The sequence below is a fragment of the Hippoglossus stenolepis genome, chromosome 1 (assembly GCF_022539355.2).
Source record: "Hippoglossus stenolepis isolate QCI-W04-F060 chromosome 1, HSTE1.2, whole genome shotgun sequence".
In the NCBI taxonomy this organism is placed as follows: Eukaryota; Metazoa; Chordata; class Actinopteri; order Pleuronectiformes; family Pleuronectidae; genus Hippoglossus; species Hippoglossus stenolepis.
In genome coordinates this window covers 10,156,635-10,178,057 of record NC_061483.1, presented here as the reverse complement: position 1 = coordinate 10,178,057, position 21,423 = coordinate 10,156,635, and the positions used below count along the sequence as shown (strand labels likewise).

The 21,423-nt window shown below is 43.5% G+C and overlaps 1 protein-coding gene across 2 annotated transcripts in view; it reads left to right on the top strand.

Annotated features, from left to right (window-relative positions):
- The first annotated feature begins 1,228 nt into the window (after positions 1-1,228).
- pcdh17 (protocadherin 17) overlaps positions 1,229-21,423 on the top strand; it is a 56,963-nt gene continuing 36,768 nt past the window's right edge. The window contains exons 1-2 of one of the 2 annotated variants that reach the window (XM_035155751.2): positions 1,229-1,982; positions 2,706-5,302. In XM_035155751.2, the coding sequence (XP_035011642.1) occupies positions 3,017-5,302 (2,286 nt within the window). In that variant the 5' untranslated portion in view covers positions 1,229-1,982; positions 2,706-3,016. Of the gene's footprint in view, positions 1,983-2,705; positions 5,513-21,423 lie in introns of both variants that reach the window. The other variant, XM_035155750.2, reaches the window with a different exon arrangement.

Here is a 21,423-nt window from a genome sequence, read left to right as displayed (position 1 = left end):
GTGGTGAGAGGGTCTCTCTGTGTGGAGTTTGCACCTTCTCCCTGTGTCTGTGTGAGTTTTCTCTGGATACTCCCACTTCCTCCCACAGTCCTAAATTGTGCACAAAATTGTCCATAGGTGTGAATGGTTGTTTGTCAGTGTGTGTTTCTGTGTGTGGGTTTGTGTGTGTGTTGGCCCTGAGGTACACTGGCGACCTGTCCACGGTGTGTACCTCACCTCTCACCCAGTGTCAGCTCGGACTGATATACAAACATAAATTCATACTAATGTTCCATGCAATCGTTGCTGCTTCTCATAGTTTTCTATATGTGAAACTTTCTATGTAGTATTACGGAATAGTAAAGATATTAGATATAGGTATGGGGGATTTATGAAACTCTAAAAGGTGAGTTCAAATACACTGTGTAAAGTACACTCCAGTGAGGAAATGAACGTGTGGAACATTAAACAAACATAATCTCCAGTCATGATCCTAATATAAATAGACAGACAGACGGATAGATAGGTATACATGATACATTACACACACACACATACATATATATATATATATATATATATATATATTCGTGTGTGTGTGTGAAAGTATAAAAGTAGTCTATTCAACATGCTTTCTTTTAAAATACACTCGTTTTTTCTCTGTACACTTACGCACATGAGCGTCAGAATGAAAGGTGGAGAACACACACACACTAAATTCAGTTTATTCCTCTGACTGTGTGTGTGTGTTGTGTGTGTGTGTGTGTGTGTGTGTGTGTGTGTGTGTGTGTGTGTGTGTGTGTGTGTGTGTGTGTGTGTGTGTGTGTGTGTGTGTGTGTGTGTGTGTCTGTCCTCTAGATAAATGACTTAACCGACATTTTTTGAATCACCTCAGCCTGGCCCCTCTTCCTCCTCCCCCCACCCCTCTCTCTCTCTCTCTACCTCTCTCTCTCCCTCTCCCTCTCTCTCCATGTCTCCTCGTGGCGCACGGTATTCAACGCACGTTTTTCCGTTTCGTTATTTTTTTTATTTTTTTCGGGGGTAAACAACAATGAAGTGTGATATTTGAAAAAAAAAACCGACGCAGCCACCGGGCTTGAACTGCGAGCCACCAATCATCTCCGGCGCGTGTTCCAAAATAAAAAAAGCGGCGTTTGAATCCCTCCCTCTCTGCCCTCCTCCTCGCGCCCATTGGCTGCCAGAGGAGCAGCGACAATGTTTAATGCACCATGCGGTGTCCGGAGTTGAGTCAGTGAGAGGAAGCGCTCAATGTGCTCAGGGCCCGCGAGACGCGCAGAGAATACTGAACAGCGACCTGTGCGTAACGCAGCCAAGAGAATCCACCTTTTTATCCGCGCGCTGACAGCTGGACGGAGACTTGTGGCAGAATGCGGCTCTGACCACCACCTCCTCCTCTTCTTCCTCTTCCTCAGCAGCAGCTGTCTCTATATCTGTGTGTGTGTGTGTGTGTGGACTTTGATGGGGACGGAGCACAAGGACAAAATGCCACTAAGGGGAACAGTCCCTCAGCGATGTTTGGCACCGGTTGGCTTTTAAACACTTTGGATCTTGCAGCACATCTGGATTTCCCCTCTTCTCCTTCTTCTTCATCTTCTTCTTCTTCTTCTCATTCAGTATTTCTCCGAACACTTTTCCTTCCTGGAGAGCGGTGAGTCACTGCAGGCGCAGGGCGATCCGCTGCATCCTAATCACACAGCGGAGAGGACTTCAGCTCATTGACATTACAGTCATACTTTTCTGGAGCACTTTTCTTTTTTTTTTTCCCCTTCTCATTTTCTCTCTGCGCCGCCTGCTCTGTAGCCTGCGTGTGGATTTTCCTCTTCTCTCTCTCCTCTGCACAGAGAAGGTGGGAACCTACGTTGAAGTGTTCGGGGGATGAAACTCTCCCTGAACCCTTGCTGGAACTGACTGTTTTTATTTTAAAATTTTTTTTTGAATCTGCTCTATTTTCTGGGACTATTGCATCAGTTTCCTTTTTGGGGGTAAGTTTAAATCACGTTCTTTAATTCTAGTCTCCCTATTTATCTGTTGCGTGCTCTTTTTCCAATTGTATTTCCTTTTATTTCTCAACCATCCCCGTTCGTACGGATGCAACAGCTTCCTCCGGGGAGACGGGAGAGAATTACACGACCGTGCTGAGACGTTGGCAGCTCATTTCTCTCTTTTTCTTTTTTAAGGCTCATTTGAAAAATCCGGATTATGCGGATTTGTTAATGCTTGTAAGAGGCTCATTTAATACACACTTATTCAAATCGCCACCACAATAGGCCCCTCAGTTAAACGCCTGCCGTGTTACCATATTATTAAAGTTGTCCTATTACGGCGTCAGTCAGCGTTCCCCTAAGGTGTGAATGGGCCATTGTCAGGTCAGGGTCAGGTCGTTGCATTGCACATTTGAGATAAATAAAAAAAACTGCATTCTTGTTCTTACAATAATACATGTGGTGAATAAGATACAAGGGGAATCATTATTTCCCCATCTATCGGGGCTGCGCCTGGTGTCTTCCCAAGGTTAACTAATTGACAAGCTTCTCCCATAATTGTAGAGATGAATTACACATGAGCCCTGTTTCATTTTTGGCTCAGCGGTGGATCGGATATCTCCTCGGCAGAATGGCTCGTGTAGCTTACAGTTTTTTATTTGGGTGTCTAATTGACAGGTATACGTTATCTAAACATTTATTTTTTTCTGTTTTCCTTTTTAGGTGCTATGAGTGATCACTGACAATGACTATTCTGTTTGGAGACTGGATCGCGATTACTGCTCAGATGAGTCTGGACGCTCGGCTGAATATAAATTAGGTGTTCAGCACCACAGATTGCTCGAGGAGGCAGAGGAAGAGAGAGACAGAGCAAAGACAATCCACAAAGACAAATGCCAAGGTCTCGCATGATGAACAGAACTCTTTTCTTCATCCTGGATAACAGAAATACCAAATTTGAACAAAATATCAACAGGTCAAAGGAAGCTTAAACACAGCACATCTTAGCGTATCGCAGCTTTTACAGTATAGGGATGTATCTTTCTATTTTCTTTTTCCTCCTGTTATGGGCTCAAGCCCTGACATTGAAAAACTTGAATTACTCTGTCCCAGAGGAACAGGGTCCGGGGACAGTGATTGGGAACATTGCCAAAGATGCCAGACTCGGACTCGATCAGACTGGACCGGGAGGACAGGGTAAAAAAGCCAACTTTCGGGTGCTGGAGAATTCAGCCCCGCATCTCATTGACGTGGACCCTCAAAGTGGACTGCTGTACACAAAGCAGCGCATCGACAGGGAAACATTGTGTAAGAGAAACCCCAAGTGCCAGCTATCAATGGAGGTTTTTGCCAATGACAAAGAGATCTGCATGATCAAAATAGATATTCAGGACATTAATGACAACTCACCCAATTTCCCCTCCGATCAGATTGATATTGACATTTCAGAAAATGCTGTGCCAGGGACACGCTTTCCCCTGACCAGCGCGCATGATCCAGATGCAGGAGAAAATGGCCTGAAAACCTATCAAATAACCCGTGATGACTACAATCTCTTTTCCTTGGAGGTAAAAGCCCGCGGGGATGGGACAAAATTCCCAGAATTAGTTATTCAACGACCCTTGGACAGAGAAGAACGAAGCCATCACACCCTAATTTTGTCAGCCACCGATGGGGGGGAATATCCTAGATCAGGTACCATGCAGATAAATGTTAAAGTAATTGATTCAAATGATAACAGCCCCGTGTTTGATCAGCCCACATATGTCGTGGAAATTCCTGAAAATTCACCTCCTGGTAAAGTCCTAATCGATTTAAATGCCACGGATCCTGATGAGGGCAACAACGGACAAGTAGTCTATTCTTTTAGTGGCTATGCCCCAGAGAGAATCCGGGAGCTCTTCTCCATAGATTCCAGAACAGGGGTCATAAAGATTCAGGGTGAAATTGACTACGAAGAGAGCCCAGTTATCGAGATTGACATTCAGGCTAAGGATCTCGGTCCCAATCCAATCCCGGGCCATTGTAAAGTCACTGTTAAAGTGCTGGACAGGAATGATAACTGGCCATCTATAGGCTTTGTGTCTGTGAGACAGGGAGCCATCAGCGAGGCAGCACCTCCAGCCACTGTCATTGCTCTGGTCCGTGTCACAGACAAGGACTCGGGCAGGAATGGGCAGCTTCAATGCAGAGTGCTGGGTAATGTCCCTTTTAAACTCGAGGAGAACTATGATAACTTCTATACAGTGGTGACAGACAGGCCCTTGGACAGAGAGGTGCAGGATGAGTACAATGTCACCATTGTTGCCAAAGACAATGGCCTCCCTCCTTTAAACTCTACAAGATCCTTCACTGTGAAGATTCTGGATGAGAATGACAATGTCCCTCGCTTCACCAAGTCAGTGTACCTTCTTCAGATTCCTGAGAACAACATCCCTGGGGAGTACCTGGGCTCAGTTCTGGCACACGACCCAGACCTTGGCCAGAATGGCACCGTGTACTACAGCATACTCAACTCCAATGTGAGTGGGGGTGATGTCAACACGTATGTTAATGTAAATGCTGCAAATGGAGCCATCTATGCTGTGAGATCTTTTAACTACGAGCAGATCAAGTATTTTGACTTTAAGGTTCTTGCTAGAGATGCAGGATCTCCGCATCTGGAGAGTAACGCAACGGTGCGCATCAGCGTTCTGGATGTCAATGACAACATCCCTGTCATAGTCCTGCCGTTACTCCTGAACGACACAGCTGAAATCCACGTGCCACGTAATGTTGGTGTTGGCTACATAGTCACCACAGTGAGGGCAGTGGATAATGACTATGGCGAGAGCGGGAGGCTCACCTATGAGATCTCAGATGGCAACGAGGAGCACCTCTTTGAGATCGATCCAGTGACTGGGGAGGTGCGAACAGCCCATCCATTTTGGGATGATGTCAGCCCCATTGTGGAGCTGATCATCCGAGTATCAGACCACGGCAAGCCAACTCTCACTGCTGCCGCCAGACTCATCGTCAAGGCTTCCAACGGACGTCCTCCTGATGGACTGCCTCGCACAAAGGACAATCAGAACTGGGACATGTCTCTGCCTCTTATAGTAACTCTAAGTATTGTATCCATCATGCTTCTGGCTGCCATGGTGACCATAGCTATCAAGTGCAAGCGGGAAAACAAGGAGATCCGTACCTATAATTGTCGCATTGCAGAATACTCGCACCCTCAACTCGGAAAAGGCAAGAAGAAGAAGATAAACAAGAACGACATCATGCTGGTGCAGAGCGAGGTGGAAGAGCGGGATGCCATGAATGTGATGAATGTGGTAAGCAGCCCTTCCTTGGCCACCTCACCCATGTACTTTGACTACCAGACACGCCTGCCACTCAGCTCACCACGGTCAGAGGTCATGTACCTCAAGCCCACTGCCAATAACCTCAGCGTGCCCCAAGGCCACGTGGGATGCCACACCAGCTTCACAGGCCCAGTCACCAGCACTACAGACACACCTACTAACCGCATGTCCATCATACAGGTAAGAGAAATTGCAGTGTTCTCCTTCACCGTTTTCACCGCCACAACCTTCAGAAAGGTCCCATTTCCTATATCAACATTAGCCCCCTTCCCCCTTTTTTAATGAAAGAAAAAGAAGACAAGGACAGGCAGAGACAGAGAAGCCCAGGAGCACAGAGAAAAATGAAGGAAGGGAGGGGGGGAGCATTAGAAGGATTAAACAGCCGTTCTGGTGCTATCATAGAACACAGCCAGTGACATCAACACAAATCAGTGGTGTTTGAAATATGTCACAACAGTCTCTTTTAAATCAGTTTTCCTGTAGAAATCTTTGATAAATCACTCAATCACTGTCATTTAATTCCCGTGGAAGAAAGAGTTTAGCCCACGGTAGGTCCATTTGATACTTCCCAATTATCCCATGTTGCATGTTCTATTCCAATGACAAGTTTGTCTTTGAAAATGTACTTTCCTGCATTTTGCAGTAAAATACCTGTACATATTAATTGTTACAGCTACAATGTCATATCATGACAGTTAACTTAGTCCAAACAGAGACCCCTGCTTGTTTTGCTGTTCACAGTTTTTAACATCCCGTCAGTCGTCATATTCTACAGCTCTTTGTGGTTAATTCTACGGGGTTTAATTCCTAGAGATTAGCAAAGTCTACTTATTTTCACGGCTACTTTATACGCTTTTATGAGAAGTACTTGGGTGTATAAGCCTCTAACGTGATAACTTCTCTGTGTCTTTGGCCTTAAGCCCATTAAAAGTCTGTCGTGTCAGACGAGGATTAAGGCCTGCTTTAGATGGTGGTACGAACACTGGGGACAATGGGCAGTGGTAGCAAAGGGGCCTCTTTTCCTCAAATTTACCAGTTGTTGACAATTAAAGAAATTATCATTCCTAATAGTATTTGATAGAAGCAATAGTTTCTGTGAGTTTTATTGTTATTACCTTTTGCCAATGGCCTTTTGAGGATTCTTTCAGTTGCATTTGAGTGGTAACTATTAGTTTCTCTCGTGAGCTCTGTCGTTTCGATCCTACTATTTTGCGCTGGCTGTGAATGTGACGATGACTGTGATCAGATGTGATGTGTTCCCACCAGGGAGGAAGGCCACTGTCTGTTGTTCCCACTCTCAGCCTCAGCCCTGTTTCTATTATGAGCCAGCTGCATAGGGCAAGGGTCAGCACAAAGACCGTTAAGGCTTCCTAATCAGAGGGACAGAATAATTGCTGGTCCATTATGCAGACTGTTTCTCTGCTAATGTAGTGATGATGAATTAGACCGTGTGAGGTTATTGCACACCCATTTTGTGCACTTCTTTCCGCTCCCCCTTCAGACTGTCAAAGGGAAAACAAGCAGAAGCAGCTACAACACATTCCTTAGTGTCTTGTTTACAGAGGGTCCCCTCGACGCATCAGGCGTGCAGGGTGCTCTATTGTATTATTCAACAGAAACCTGTGTAGAGGGAGATGGCCTGAGGCATTAAGTTTCTTCAGAAGCTGTACAGAGGCGTATCACTTTCCCCCCTCGTCCATGCCTCTGCCTCCTCTCTGCATTTGTGTGGACAGTAAGTAACCTGAGTCAGAGGAGAGCGGCTATGGGAAAAATGTCAGGAAACAAAGACAGAATTCCCCTTCCATCGATCCCAAGGCCTCCCAGCCCATCTGTCACTACAGGTGCCACAGGGAGAGAGGTTGAATGGGAAAAATAAATAAAGAGATGGATAAAGCAGGAGAGCATATCGCCTGCTCATTCAGTTTCAGAAGAGTACCTTAGTGCTGCTGTCTTCATCTGTACCTGGTAGTGCTGCTGTAGCTGCCTGCAACTCCCAGTCTCTCTCCACACTGCTGCTGGCCTCTAATGATGTTTTATAGTGGTACACTGGCAGACAGGGAAAGGGGAATAATATGAACATATCAGCCGAGCTCTGCTGGCCTTATCATTGTCACCACCGTGCCAGCACCCGGCCCAGTGGAGAGTTTCATTTCATTTGTAAAGAGAATTCCTGGGATAAGGAGATGGATGATACGTAATGATGCCTAATTCCGCTTAAGGCGTTGAAGGGAATTACTTAGTGTGGAATCAAGGTTAAAACCAATCTGCTGCAAAATTCCTCAATGCTCAGGAAGAAAGGATTTCAGTAATTCTCTCCAAAGAGTGAGCCCGCGCCCACTCTGCCTTGAATACATTTTAGGATTTTGTCCCACATTATGTTCAGCTTCAGCAGCTGTGCCACTGTGACTACGGCCCACTGACTGGTTCATAAGTTCCTCCGGTGCTTTCTTCCAGCCTGTTTCCGAAGCTGTCCCCATTGTTACCAATCATTGAAAGACTCCTGTGTCATTAGTTTTAAATGGGCCCCTAATTAATCGTATTGATTTGTTTTGATAAGTTTTGAGTGTTATAATTAGATTCACCATGAAACTCTAATTAAACAGAATCCTGTTGCGGTGAGACACCATCCATGTTAATAAGGTGCATGTGGTACAGAGGCTTATGGGATTGTGAATGGCTATAAAAGCTGCCTTTAGGTGGCGGCATTCTGCCTTGTGTGGGGTGGCATTGAGATGTGGGTGTCAAGGAGAAAAGGGGGCACCTGTCTCTGCTGACTCGACATTGTCACTTGTCACTTGGTAAGGAGAATCATACGGCTCTAATGAAATATGTCTGGCATAAATATGTAACAAGCACATGGAACATAGGATATCTTTGTCTGGAGTCGCCTGCCTGACAGCATTTTGTTACAGCTGTTTTGAATGACAATTGGTGAATTTACTACGAAAAGCAGTGAATCCATGATGAATTATTTAAAATTTGTTAGAAAACCTGGCAGATTCTGACGGATCATGTAAGAATTTACAATAAACCAAGGTCTTTCTAAAAATGACTGGCAGCCATAAACCTATTGAGTAAATTTAAAGGATGCTGGGGGGGGGAAAAAACAGTTAAGAGGTGTGACTGTGATCATTCAGTGCGGCACACAATGAAGTTACTCCTTTGATCTCTTTAGGTTGAGCATATGCATGCCAACAATGTAGCTGGAGCAGATGTTGAAAATGGATGCTTCCAGGAATGGTCTTACTCTGCATAATTTAGGGATATTGTGTGTGTGTGGGTGTGTGTGTACACGTGTGTGTGTGTGTGTCTGTGTGGGTGTAACGTCATTGTGTATTCCAGGCATGTGATTTAAGCCTTTAGCTGGCAGGCTCCGTGACAGAGCCCCTCTCTTTTTATGAGCGTGACAATCTTGCATTTGTCCGAACCTTGAAACACCCTTCCTCCAAACACATAGACACACACGTGCACACACACACACACAAACACCACACAGATGCATATGTAACCCTGCTTGTGCTGTTTTTAAGGATTCTACTGAAAAGTCTTATCAAAGCCTGTGCTGTATATTGTATTGAAATTGCTCCCACACTTCAGTGGCCACTGAGGCAATGAATAGAAAAGTGCTCTTTATTTCATTTCTCTCCCTCTCTCTTCATCTTTAGATAACTTTACTCTGGAGCTTTCTATAGAATGAGTTTTGTAGTAAACCTGTATGTACCGGAGCTCACTCGCTCACAGGATTGAGCCGCTCAGCAGCTCGATGCACAAACGGTCATTTATAGGAATGAGGGGCAGTTCAAGAAGCCATTTGTAATTGATGTACTTGTGTCCCTCAGCTGAGTTCTTCTGGGACACTAGGCCACATTTGTTTTATTTGAGCTTGCCAGTACATAAAAAAAAATAAAATAATCAGCCCGCCTGAGGAGGTATCTTCATATTTCCTCAAATAAACCTGCTGCTACTGTACATAACACTACACGCTGAAATTCTGAATTATTAATAGGCAGTTTTATTTTTCTTCATCTCCCCCAAGCTCATATGATAGATGCAACTGAGAGGAAGTGAAGTCAGACCACAGAATGTTGCTCCGGGGAACAACACTAAATTATGTTATCTTTGTATAAGCAAAACATAGAAATTTAGTAATTGAATGTTTCTTTTACTAGCTGCCATTACTGGTATTGTTGCCGTGGTACTTGTTTCAGCTTCGATGTGTGAGCAGCAGTGCAGCACACAGCACAAAACAGCAGCTATATTTGCATCTTCTTTCATTAATAAATCATAACGTTTAACAAATCAGTGGAAAGCGGAAGATGTCACGACGAACATCAGAGGTCTGTGAACATGAGGGAGGAGGAGGGCAGAACACGGGGTATGTGGGAAACAGAAATTGCTCATTTTTGGAAAGAGAACCTGGAAATGAACGCCCAAATACTGATGATGTTTGCAGCACAGGGAAAAGTAGAAATTAGTGTCGTAATCTCAACAGTTTAGTTGGCAATGGAATTTAGAGTTAAGTTTAAGAAATCTGCTCTAGTAATAAGTTACACCACAAATATCATTGGCTGCTATTTCAGGTAAAAAAACGTTCTGCAGTCTTAGGCAGATTTTCCTGATTCCTTGTCTGTGACACGTTCTTCAAAGTTTTGCACAGTTAATAGTTAATTTGCAGAACGGTATTATAAGTACCCCCCAAAAAGTTTTTCTAGATTGGAGGCAGCAGTGGAAGTCCATGTTTTATTTATTGCAAATTCTGAGAAGAATCCCTCTGTCACCTTGCTAAATAATTCAATATGATTGTAGGGCCCTGACTTTGCCCACAAGTAGAGGCAATTTCCTCCTGTAGTTAATAACAACCGCAGATTTGGAACAAGTTATACATTGATGGATATAGGTGGACTACTGGAGTCAATAATGAATGTGTGCTCTTGTCTTGTTGGTCGGCAACAAGAAACCCGTTCACCCAGCTGTTGTGCATTCGTGTGGACACAGCTCTTAACTGTGCAGCACAACAAAGGAATTTAGTTTTTTTTCGAGGAGTGTGGAGAACGAGACAGGATATGAGATCACAAGTTAACCTCTGTGAGGACCAGATTGGCCGGACACATTAAACCAATTTGTTTGGTTGAATAGGAAGCAGCCTATTGGAGATGACAGGCACACGATAATAGGACTGTGGCTTGTTCACTTGTGTGCGTGTGCGTGTGCGTGTGCGAGCGAGCGATAAAGGGGAAGTGGATTGTCAGGTCTCCTCTGCCTAATTTTCTGACGCCGGAATATCTTGTCATTTTATCATGTCATTCTGATGAGTAGCAAGTGCCGTTGTTTGGCTTGGTTTACCTTCCGAAGACCGGGCAGCATTTTAAGTGGTTTCAGATCAATTCCTATCAGACTTCGTAATTACTTTTCAGCTTTATTATCATAAGGCACGGAGAGGACGGCTTCTGTTGCTTTTTGTTGCCACTTTTGCTTATTGTGGCTGTTTTCTTGTGCGGCAGTGCGCCTTGTTTTTCAGACCTTGATGATACTGCGAGTGGCGCATATTTATATTACATTGCAAATACACAGATGGATCTAAGTGTGTTCTACCTGATGCTGTTATTTCACATCAACTACCTAAACACACGCTCTTTAATAAAAATAGAAGATTCAGTTAGATTCTGTCAGTGTTTGCTCCCTGAAGATTCTGAAACATTTACTTGGCTTCGTGCTCAAACAACTCTGGCACAAGGAGCCAACCAAGCATCATCGCAGGTCACAAAAACAAACAAAACATAACCTTCACAGCGGAACAATCGGAGATTTAGCTGCCATGTGTCTCGGTGCGTGTGTATGTATGTGCACAGGCACACATGCACCTGTGCTACCACCCACTGCGCTCTGAAGCACCAGTCTTGCTGGTTCCATCAGATTGAATTGGTTTCCCTGAAGGGGCCGCCTGCCCCCTGAGGGCTCTTAGATCTCTCCTGGGGTCTTTAGACTTAACGTTTTGAGCAGCGGGGGGGCCGGCGCTGCAGCAATAGTTTGGTATAAAGATAGTAGTGACCTCATAGTAATGTGCGCTGAGATCCGCCGCAACAGAAGGCTACATAGGCCTACATGGCTCGGTGATGTATTCTTTGAACTGCCAGCAGCTGGGTCTCCTTGCTGTAAATCAAACACTTTCAAAGTCAAACAAAGTGGAACTCGCTCTGCTGTGCCGTGGCACCGGTCCAACCTGAGAGAGCTTTTTATTTCTGCCGCATCTTCCTTCACTGTGCCCCCTAGGCATGTGCTGTAGTAACAACACACAGCTCAAAGAATGAGTTATGTGACTCTGTTCTCACCCTCTATCTCATTAGTATAAGAGGAATGATTTATCCCTCGCTCCCCGAATCTCCCTCTCCTCGTCCTTGCCGGCCACAGTTCAGCACGTCTTCAGCTTCATCAGTAATGTGATTAATTGATTGGAGGGACATACCATGAATGCCATCTCGTTGTCTCTAATTTCACCTAACTACGTGTCAAAACAAGCCGCCTTTAAAACGGGCTTCTTCTCCCTTCTTCTTCAAACACTGGAGTATATCACAATCCGCAGATGACAATTTTGCTTTTGTAATTTGAGGAGTATTTTTCCACGCAGCGAAATCCTGCCAGTGATGTTTTGCGATTGTTTGCGTGTCTGAGAAAGTCCAATACTCCTGGAGAGATCCCACTGTCTCCTCTGTTCCCGCGTACACTGTATCTGTAGCACAGTTTGAAATCTGACTCCCTTGTCTAAAGCCCTGTGTGTGTGTCTGAGGGGAATTGACAGCCACTGTGTTTTGCAGCGGCTGTTATATGTTTGTGGCAACAGAGGCGAATGAGTCGGCACTCTCAGATGTTATTGCCCAAACAAAAGGCCCTCTAAGTGGTGGGCACACAAGATTTGTTGCCAAACGTTTAACTGTGTGTCTGCTCTTCAGGGTAGCACGGGCGATGCCGAGTGCTAATGGCATATTGAAAACGGTATATTTGGCTGGTCTCATCTTTTTCTATAGTTCCATACAGATGTACTCAATTGGCCCCTGACTGGCTTTATGTCTGAGAGAGAATTCGTGTTGGGGCCTTTTCACATTCAGATCAATTGCTGGTTTGCTCCGTTTCTTATTGATCTTTGCTCTGTTTGGTCGTGAAATACTGCATTTTATTATCCATCACTCTGACCATTGCTTAGTGTAAGAATAAAAAGAAAGTGTAGTTCTCGCTCCCGCCTTTCCACACGTCCTCGACTCTTGCTCTGACTCTGTTTTTTTTTGGATTCCCTCTCTTTCTCTCGGCTCTTGTCATCTCAGATAAGCGTTGCAATTGCTCATGTTACTGACGACCCAAGCCAAATTCATAATGATGAGATTATCTTGTCAACAGTACAGAGTGTATATGTCTGCTGTATTGATCTGTGCACAGTCTTAATAAATGAAGCACCGCGATGGAAGCGCAGGCTCAATGATAACTCTGAACAGATCTTGCTATTTATACACTCTCAACAGTGCGGAGATGATGAATGGAACTTGTGTATTCTGCCCTTCTCCCCTCTCTTATCCCTCGTCCCGCTGTCTCCTCTGCTCTCCTCTTCATCTCCATATTTCCAGATTGATGGGGTAAAACAGCCCCTCTCTCTCTGCAGCGCTGCACGCCGTCTGAAATGCGACCTCCTTGAGGTCACGTTGACATGCTGAGTCGTTGTACTCCCAGGTGGAGAGACATGGGTGCTGCTGTTGGAGAACCAATCAGCTAGACTACAGGGGAGGGAGAGCGGGGAGGGGAGGGGAGAAAAAAAAGAAAATTACAAACGCGATCGAGAGCCCGGGCCTGTGTGTGTGTGTCTTTAACCGACTGAGGTTTTGAAAGGGAGTTTATCTGTGCATTTGAAGAGAAGGTCAGCGGGGTTTAGAGCTCGAGATTATGTGTGATTGTTTCTTCTGCGGGCGAGCTGATTAATGCTAAAGCTGGCCTGACAGATTCTTAATGCACCATAGACACACTTAAAAGAGACTGAGAGGAACTGGCGTCCAACACTTTGACAACAGAGCATTATCTTAAAGCCTTTTCTGCACGGACAGTATCCTTCCTGTCATCCATTCCTCCTCTTCCCGGCCCCTCCTTCGCTCAGATACCTCATCGCCTCTCACCCGATACATATACAGTAGATAGGTCACCTTGAAATGAGACTATACATAGTCCATCTGCTCTCTCTCTCTCTCTCTCTCTCTCTCTTTTTATGTGTGTGTGTGCACGCATAGAGCAACAGAGAGGGAGAACCCAGGTGTGTGTACGTGCACTTGTGCATGATTGATATTGTGTGTGTGTGTGTGTGTGTGTGTGTGTGTGTGTGTGTGTGTGTGTGTGTGTGTGTGTGTGTGTGTGTGTGTGTGTGTGTGTGTGTGTGTGTGTGTGTGTGTGTGTGTGTGTGTGTGTGTTTTTATATCTGCGTCTGGCCTTGGCTCTGGGCTTTGGGGAAATATCTCAAATCTTTTCATCTACGGAACAGCTCTTCCTACATCAATTCAAACAGAATAAATTTCTTCTTTAATGTTTTTGTTCACGGGCTCTCAGCGCCTGTCTTTTTTGAACCCGCACACCAGACAACATTTTGCGGTTGGTGTGTTTTAGCAAATAAATTAGAAAATGATTGTTTCTTTAGTTAAATTCGATTCATGTACTAGATAAGAGGTTTTAATAATATCATCTTCAAACCGTAGTTAACATGTGTGCTTTTAGCCGCTTGTAAACAAGTTGACTGTATTTCATTTATATTCTGAAGGCCTCAATAGAGGGTGAAAATGGTGACATCCCTGTTGGTAAATGAGGATTATTCTTATTTCAACATCAACTCCACACTCTGAAGGAGACAGACTTTGATTGTGTTTTATTTATGAATGCATTTTTGTATTGCAGCTGATTTTGATTATTTTTCTCCATTCTCGGGTAATGTCTGCCTATTTGTATGAATCCCATCACTTGAAGAGGGAAAGTGTCGCAGCTCGAACATGAGAGAATGTTATTTCTTTCTTTTTAATTTTGTAACTACGCTTATTTGCTTTCGTGCTGAAAGTTGGATGAGAAGATTGATGCCAGTCTCCAACAATCTGGACAGACACTGGTGAGCTTAGCGTACAGATAAGAAACAGCTCGACTATCTGGATCTCTAAAGCCTCCAAATGACTCTGTTACATCTTTGTTTAAACATTATGTATAAACATAATCCATTGGATGCTACCTTTTTAAGGTGGTTGAATATACAGTACTCGACCGCTGCCGAGCAAAGTTAATTGGGATCTTAGTGTTATGAGTCATAGCTGAATAGCTGCCACACAAGTCAAGTCCTTTATTTGGCAACGCTATGCCGCTAGCTCCCGTTGGATTGTTTGACCGATAAGTCATGTCTGAAAAAGACAGTATGAGAAATCATCTGGTAGCTGCATATCTATTCGTGAAATCCACCTTATTATGGTGGACTGAATACAGCTGATACAATGGTTCAGTGTCACGATCTCTATGACTGTGGATGTTCTCAAGATCGATCACAATATAAAACCATCACTTTATCATCGTCCTTTAGTTCCAGTCTTCTTAACTAACTCTCAGCAAGAAAGCGGACAAGCATATTACCCAGGCTGTCAGAAGTGTTGTGTATGGTTTCATGTGTAGAGTAAGATAAACCCGTCACCTCTGGAACAGCTTTGGATCTTTTGGGCTGAGTTGGCTGTGGACTAATGAGGGTGAAACGAGGTCAGTGCTGACTCAAGACTTCAGTTAACGCCAAACCTGTTGTAACTATTGATTAGCAAGTACTGAATGATAAGAGACTTACTCTCCCAAGATCACACAGTGCCCTCTTTCTCCCCCTTTTACTTTAAACTTATTCCCCCAAAGTTTCAAAGGCATAAAAGTTAAGTCCTCTCGCTTATTCCTTTTCACTAAGTTCACATATCGTGCTCAATCAATAACCACACGCGGTACCAGCTGTATGTCTACCCACACCACCTGGTTGAATGTGTCTTCACGAAACGTCTCACAGAGAGAGTGAGGGAAAACAACGCTGCTATTTTAGGAGAGCTGCCAGACTGCTGTGTTAGGGGGTTTTGTGTGTTCGAATAAATATATATATATATACGCCAAAAGCCACATTTACCATTTGCTCCTGGGGCTAAACTGCCACAGATGTGGATTGTGTTGATAGCAGTACAAAGACGCCGTCTTGTGTTGCCCTCCTCTTCAGAGACTGAAACTGAGACCGAATTGGCTGCTGAATTTTTGTCCGCATAGTTGAATCTTGAAAAGGTAATCCCAGTTATAACTGCAGACGCACAAAGGTACGAGATGATGATTTCAAAATATAACAGCAGTCTGACATTGTTGCGAAAGGGTAGAAATGAGAGGTGCGACTTTCAGATCAGAAAACCGCTTTTTGGAAAGCAGAGATGGGGTCACAACCTGTTCTGGTCGGACCCTCTTTGTCTGGTATGCTGTGATTTAGAACTTTTTTCTCAAAATTTCATGTCTGGTTCCCATTTAATGATGCTTTTTTTTTCCTCTGGTGAAGTGTAGATTGCCAACGCAGGAACAGAATGCCTCATTATATTTCACTGCACATAGAAGCAACTTCACCTTATAATGATGCCTGAGGAATAAGACTCATGATCACAGACACCAGCTCACTCATGTATGTTTTATGTTGATAAATATGCATGTGTGCTGTGTGACACCGTGTTCCACCAGAGGAATTGCGTGTGGTAGGACTTTGGGCCTTTTTTGACATGAAAAGCAATTTGATTCAAGTGAAAAAATCAACCTTGTAGTTCACAAGTGTGTCACACAAGCACACACTCGCCCTGCTCCTAGAGGATTAAAGAAGACTTTTTAAAACCACAGGGTCAGTCAGTTTAATTCACTCCATTTGAATTTCGTTTGCAGCTTCTTATAGGAATTGTGCCAATACCTCCCTTATGAAAATATAATTAATTTTTTGTTATTTGAGTATTTCATCGCTAGGTGAAATAGTGATTCTGAAATTCAGCTCACCTAAAGACAATGAGGGCAAAGGTGCCAAATTTAAAATAGTTTTTCCAGTTTTAGAGCTTCCTTCATTACATTGTTTCTTACACTTAGTCAATCAAAAACCATTTTTACTTAGTTTGGGGGAATAGCTGCGAAAAACCAGTAGATCATTGGGTAAGTAAAAATATGGTCCTCTAAAAAACAGTATTATAAATAAAGGTTCCTTGACCCATATTGATCTCAGTCTACAGCTGCTTTGTAAAATGGGCCACATTCAATTTGGTTTCATTTAACGTCTATTCAGCAAAAAAAAATAGTTGTCAGTTTGCCATCGTGTGTGTTTCCAATGTGTCAGCTTTCCGTAATCTTTACCCAAGGGGAAGTTGGTCAACACCATAACTGTTCATGGGTAATGTTGTTTTTAGTTAGATAAGGATGATTCATTGAATAGGAGCTTAATAATCCTGTTAATAAATCAATTACATGCGTAGAAGTTTTAAAAAACAAACAGATTATTGAATAGTTTGTGTAATTTGTGGTAAACAGATTATTCTGTATTACTTTATGCTCATTAAGATGAGTCTTCTGAGCCATTTTGTTTATCCAGGATTTAGTTTGGCCCATCATTCGATTTTTCATGCATCATTAAATTGGATGGACTGTAAGATCTCCAGTACCTGGGCGTGTGTATATATGTGTGTGTGTGCGCGCTCGTGAAAGGGAGAACTTCGAAAAACAACTTCAGTGATGTGCACTATCTCTCAGGAGGTTTCCATTTTAGTATTTCCTACGCGAGTTGATTCTCGAGACGATAATGGCGGGGGCGTAATAACCGAGTTTAACAACACTTTGTTGACCGTCTCCATCAGACTCTGGGTCTGTTTCTCTTCTGGAGTTAACTATTCATGCTCTTTTAAAGTAATTTAGTCTTCGAGATTAAATGACAAACATTATTACAAAGGTTGGAAAGCAGTTGTTAGAGTACTTAAAAAAAAAACACACACTTATGGACTCTTTAAGACTGTTGCTCTTAAAGGCAAATGCAGCTGTCCGCCTCATATATAACCACGCTCCCGTAGTAATGTGACCAAAGTAGTCACTTGTTTGTTGCCTGCTTGAACTCCTCCTCAAATGAATAATAAAGTGGTCGTAACCACACAGTTTGAATGAAAGTGGCTTTGAAGTAGGGTTTTTGTCTCGGCCATCTTTTTCCTGAAGAGACACGAGTGCGACCACCTCCGTCCTCGCTCCGTCCGGTGCACCTTTCCTCTCTCTTTTTCCACTGGCCTCCTAATATGCATCTCTAATGACACTGTATGGTCAACCAAAATAATAGGCAATCAACGTGAGTGGTTGCATATTAATTATGAATATTGTGTCTTTGCTGTTGAGCAGCGAATATGCAAGGGAGAGGTCATGTTGATTATACAACTGAATATAAAAGCCTCCAAAGTGCTACTTAGCCCTATTTAATGGAGGAAAAAAGCCCTATTCTTCATCAAATGAACATGGACACAAAAAACAAAAGTGGAATGCAGTTATGTTATGAATTATGCCAGGCCGTGATTAACAAGATGAAAACTATTTAGCTGTATTAGAGGGTTCATAATAAAGTAGCTATTTTACAAAAAGCTCCCCATGGAAGCGCTAGTAAAAAAATTTGTGACAATATTTAAAGCCAGTGGAGACACAGATTGGGTTGTGTTCGATTTTTGCTGAAGCCGAGTTTAGTACAATTATACTGGTAAGAGAAGAAATACTGTCAGTAACAGAGATACTTTAAATGACTGATCACTAGAGGGGGGACAAATAATCGATATATAACCTGATACAGTCTCCTGTGCTTCCCTGAGGTATTTCCCTCTTCTCCTGCAGACATTTCCTCAAATTCTCCACGGCTATCCAAAAATACAACTTCTCATCATGCCAGAAAAATGATGCATGAAGGTTTATACCTTATTTCAAACAACCCCAGAGCTTTAAAAAGTCACGTGGAGTGTCAGCTAAATGTGACTTATGCCATTCTGGGACAACCATTGCGGTTTTGAGGAAAACCAACACAGTTTATGCAGGTGAATCACTGTAGCAAATCATTCCCCACAAAACCCTCCTGCAAGGACTTCATATGCTGTTTGTCTGCCCAGCAAACAAACAGCATATGAAGTCAGCCAATACTGCAACTGGACTTAATACATGAGGTGTTAAGTCCAGTTGCAGTATTGACACGGAGCAACAGGAGGGTGATGCATCCTGCATTTCAACATTATTCAGATAATGAGAGTTTTAACTCTGCACAAAATCCACAGTTGAATACGCATCATGTTTGTTGGGGGTCAGGGTTTAGTATGTTTTCAGTCAAAGTTGGAAAAACAAATCCCAGAATTTCTTTCTTAATTTATTTGGACCAACATTACGCCGGCTTTCAGCTCACAAACACTGCAGTCAAACTGTAACAACAAAAGGAAAAGACTTTAAGATCTCCCACTGACACCAGCAACAGAGGCCATGCAGTTCAGATGAATAATCCAGCAGCCTATGAATGCTCCCTTACTGGAAATTCGCTGTACTGCAAAAAGAAGTATTTTTCTTTTCAGTCTGTCTGCACAAGATCAGCCTGCATAACTTACCCACACTGCATCAACTACAGCGTGTCCCAATAAAACGCCACGTCAGCCGGAAATCCAAACTTGCCTGCAAATGCGTAAGATAACTTTAAAAGTCTCCTTTATGATTAAGTAGTGCCCAGAATCATTAGCGAGCCGTCCATCTGAATGGATAAGACCTCAGTGTGGTTACAATCTGTCTGGTCTCCATTAACTGGCATCAGCAGCACTTTCTTACTTGTCTAAATTTCATTTGGACCAGACCTCTCCTAAATAATTTGGAAGATAGTGGAAGATGTTCCGAAGGCAGTAGCCTGTGATGGCTTTAAGTTCACTTAAGCCCGTGGATTGATTGGTATGTTATCTCCAGGAAGATGTATAGGAGCAGCTAATTAGATTTGATCACTTACAATTGCTCCTTAGCCACCAAGTAATCAATGCAGTCTAATTATTTTTTTGTTCCTGCGCCACTTTCTCCTTACCTCCTTTAACATCCTCTCACTTTGCCGTTTTTGCTGTTCGTCCTCCGTTTTTCATCTTTAGTTCCCGCCGTTGCTGCATCCTCTCATCCCCACAGTGTTTTCTTTCCTCTAACCTCAATATCTCTTCCTCTTTGGCTGTTCCTGCAGCTACTTTGACAGTTTTCCAAGAGGAGTAAATTACAGTTCCCCTGGTGGTAACATCACACATATGCAGACATGCATAAACACACACTACAGAGACATAGTTTTTTAAAAATAAAGAAAAACAACCTGCTGTCCTGATGTCTTTTGGCTTCCTGACAAGGTTATTGCGGATTTGGAAACCGCTCACACCTTCTGACAAGACGAAACGCATGCATACGCTGGTACAGCAAGTGCTGTGTGTGTTTTTGGAAGACAGTAGAGGACAAATGCATGTATCACACCTAGCTGGGCAGGTAGAGGGAGGGTGTGTACTGTGGTTCCGGTGAATAAAAGAGAGCTGTCCAATGATGTGTGAAAGAGAAGCTGCAATTTGTCCTTGTTCGCCGCCCCCCTATCGAAGATATCAAACACACATGTACGCGCGCACACAGTCACATACACACAAACACATAAACGAACAGTGTCCCAAAATGCACCAACAGGAGCTGAGAGTAGAATAGCTCTCCAATATGCCCGTCCCATTTGTCTCAATCGGGCCGCTGTCTGCTCGGTCAGTCTTAGGGCCTCAAAGGGAATACAGAATAGAGTGCAGCTTTTTACACTTACTCAGCCTCACTGTACTCAGTATCGCTCTGACCTTTTGTGGCCTTGCTGCGTGGACTAGATGCGAGACATCCTTCAATACAGCTCAAGAACACGCGTTTGCATTTCTCATTCACACTAAGCGAACCGAAACGAGCCTCTGCTGAAAACTACACAAAGTCTGTTGACCCCCCACAACATCTGGATTCATCTTGTATTCAATAGGTTCACAGACTCATATTTAAGGTCAATAAGCGAGTCACATTGTGAAAACCCTAAAGGCCAAACGCACAGATGCTGCAGTTTGGGTCACTTCATTTTGCTTTAGTTCGGTTCAGTGAACTTCATTTCAATTTCGGGATAAAGGTCCACGAGGTGAAAATCCGAAGTCAACAAGTCAGCAACATGAAAACCTCTCGATTCTTGCGTCGCTAAATGAATTTATGTACTGTAGAATGCAGTGTCTAATAATAATGATAATAAAACTGCTGGATATCTAGCCGGTATTTATCACCCCCGCCCCCACCGCCATCCTCCCAAATTATCCTGTGTCCATTGTGGGCTGTGACTGTCTGAGCACAAAGCAGTTCATACAGGCCATTATCGATCCATTAATTGGAAAGTGGCCCATTGTAGTGAAAGGGCTGGGCAGTACAGACAGACAGGAAGAGATGGAGGCTTAAGATCAGCCTGGACTCTAATTGGCAGGAAAGAGGTTTCTATGAAGTGGCATAATGTGCTTTTTATTGGCTTGTAGGAGGGGTGGGTGGTGTCGAGATGTAGAACACATGCTCGTTCAAGTGTGACATGCTCCCCCTCCCTTTAGTTAAGATAAGACTTCAAGTCACAATGGGATTCAGTGGTTTATTTGAAATTAACTCACTATCAAAGTTGCACAGTGGCCCCGTTTTTAGTTTATTAAATCAATGGTGAACTCTGCAAGCGGGGAGACGGAAAATGCATTTTGTAACTGATTTATGACGAGGATGTCATTCAGAAGTACGTCGCACAGCTGTGACAATCTGGAAAATTCGTTTTCTGCGACATCCTTTCAACGGGATCAGATTGGGCACTAACACAGCTGAGTTGATTGAAAGACATGTCCAAGGGTGAGTCCCTGGTCATAAAAAGTACTGAAGGGGTGCATCAATATAAAGATTTCCATCTCCCCTTCTTTTTTATTTTTCAGAAAAAACTAGTTATCATTTCAATGCCAAACCATTTCAAACATTCATTCTTCTGCTACTCCGTGGTCAGC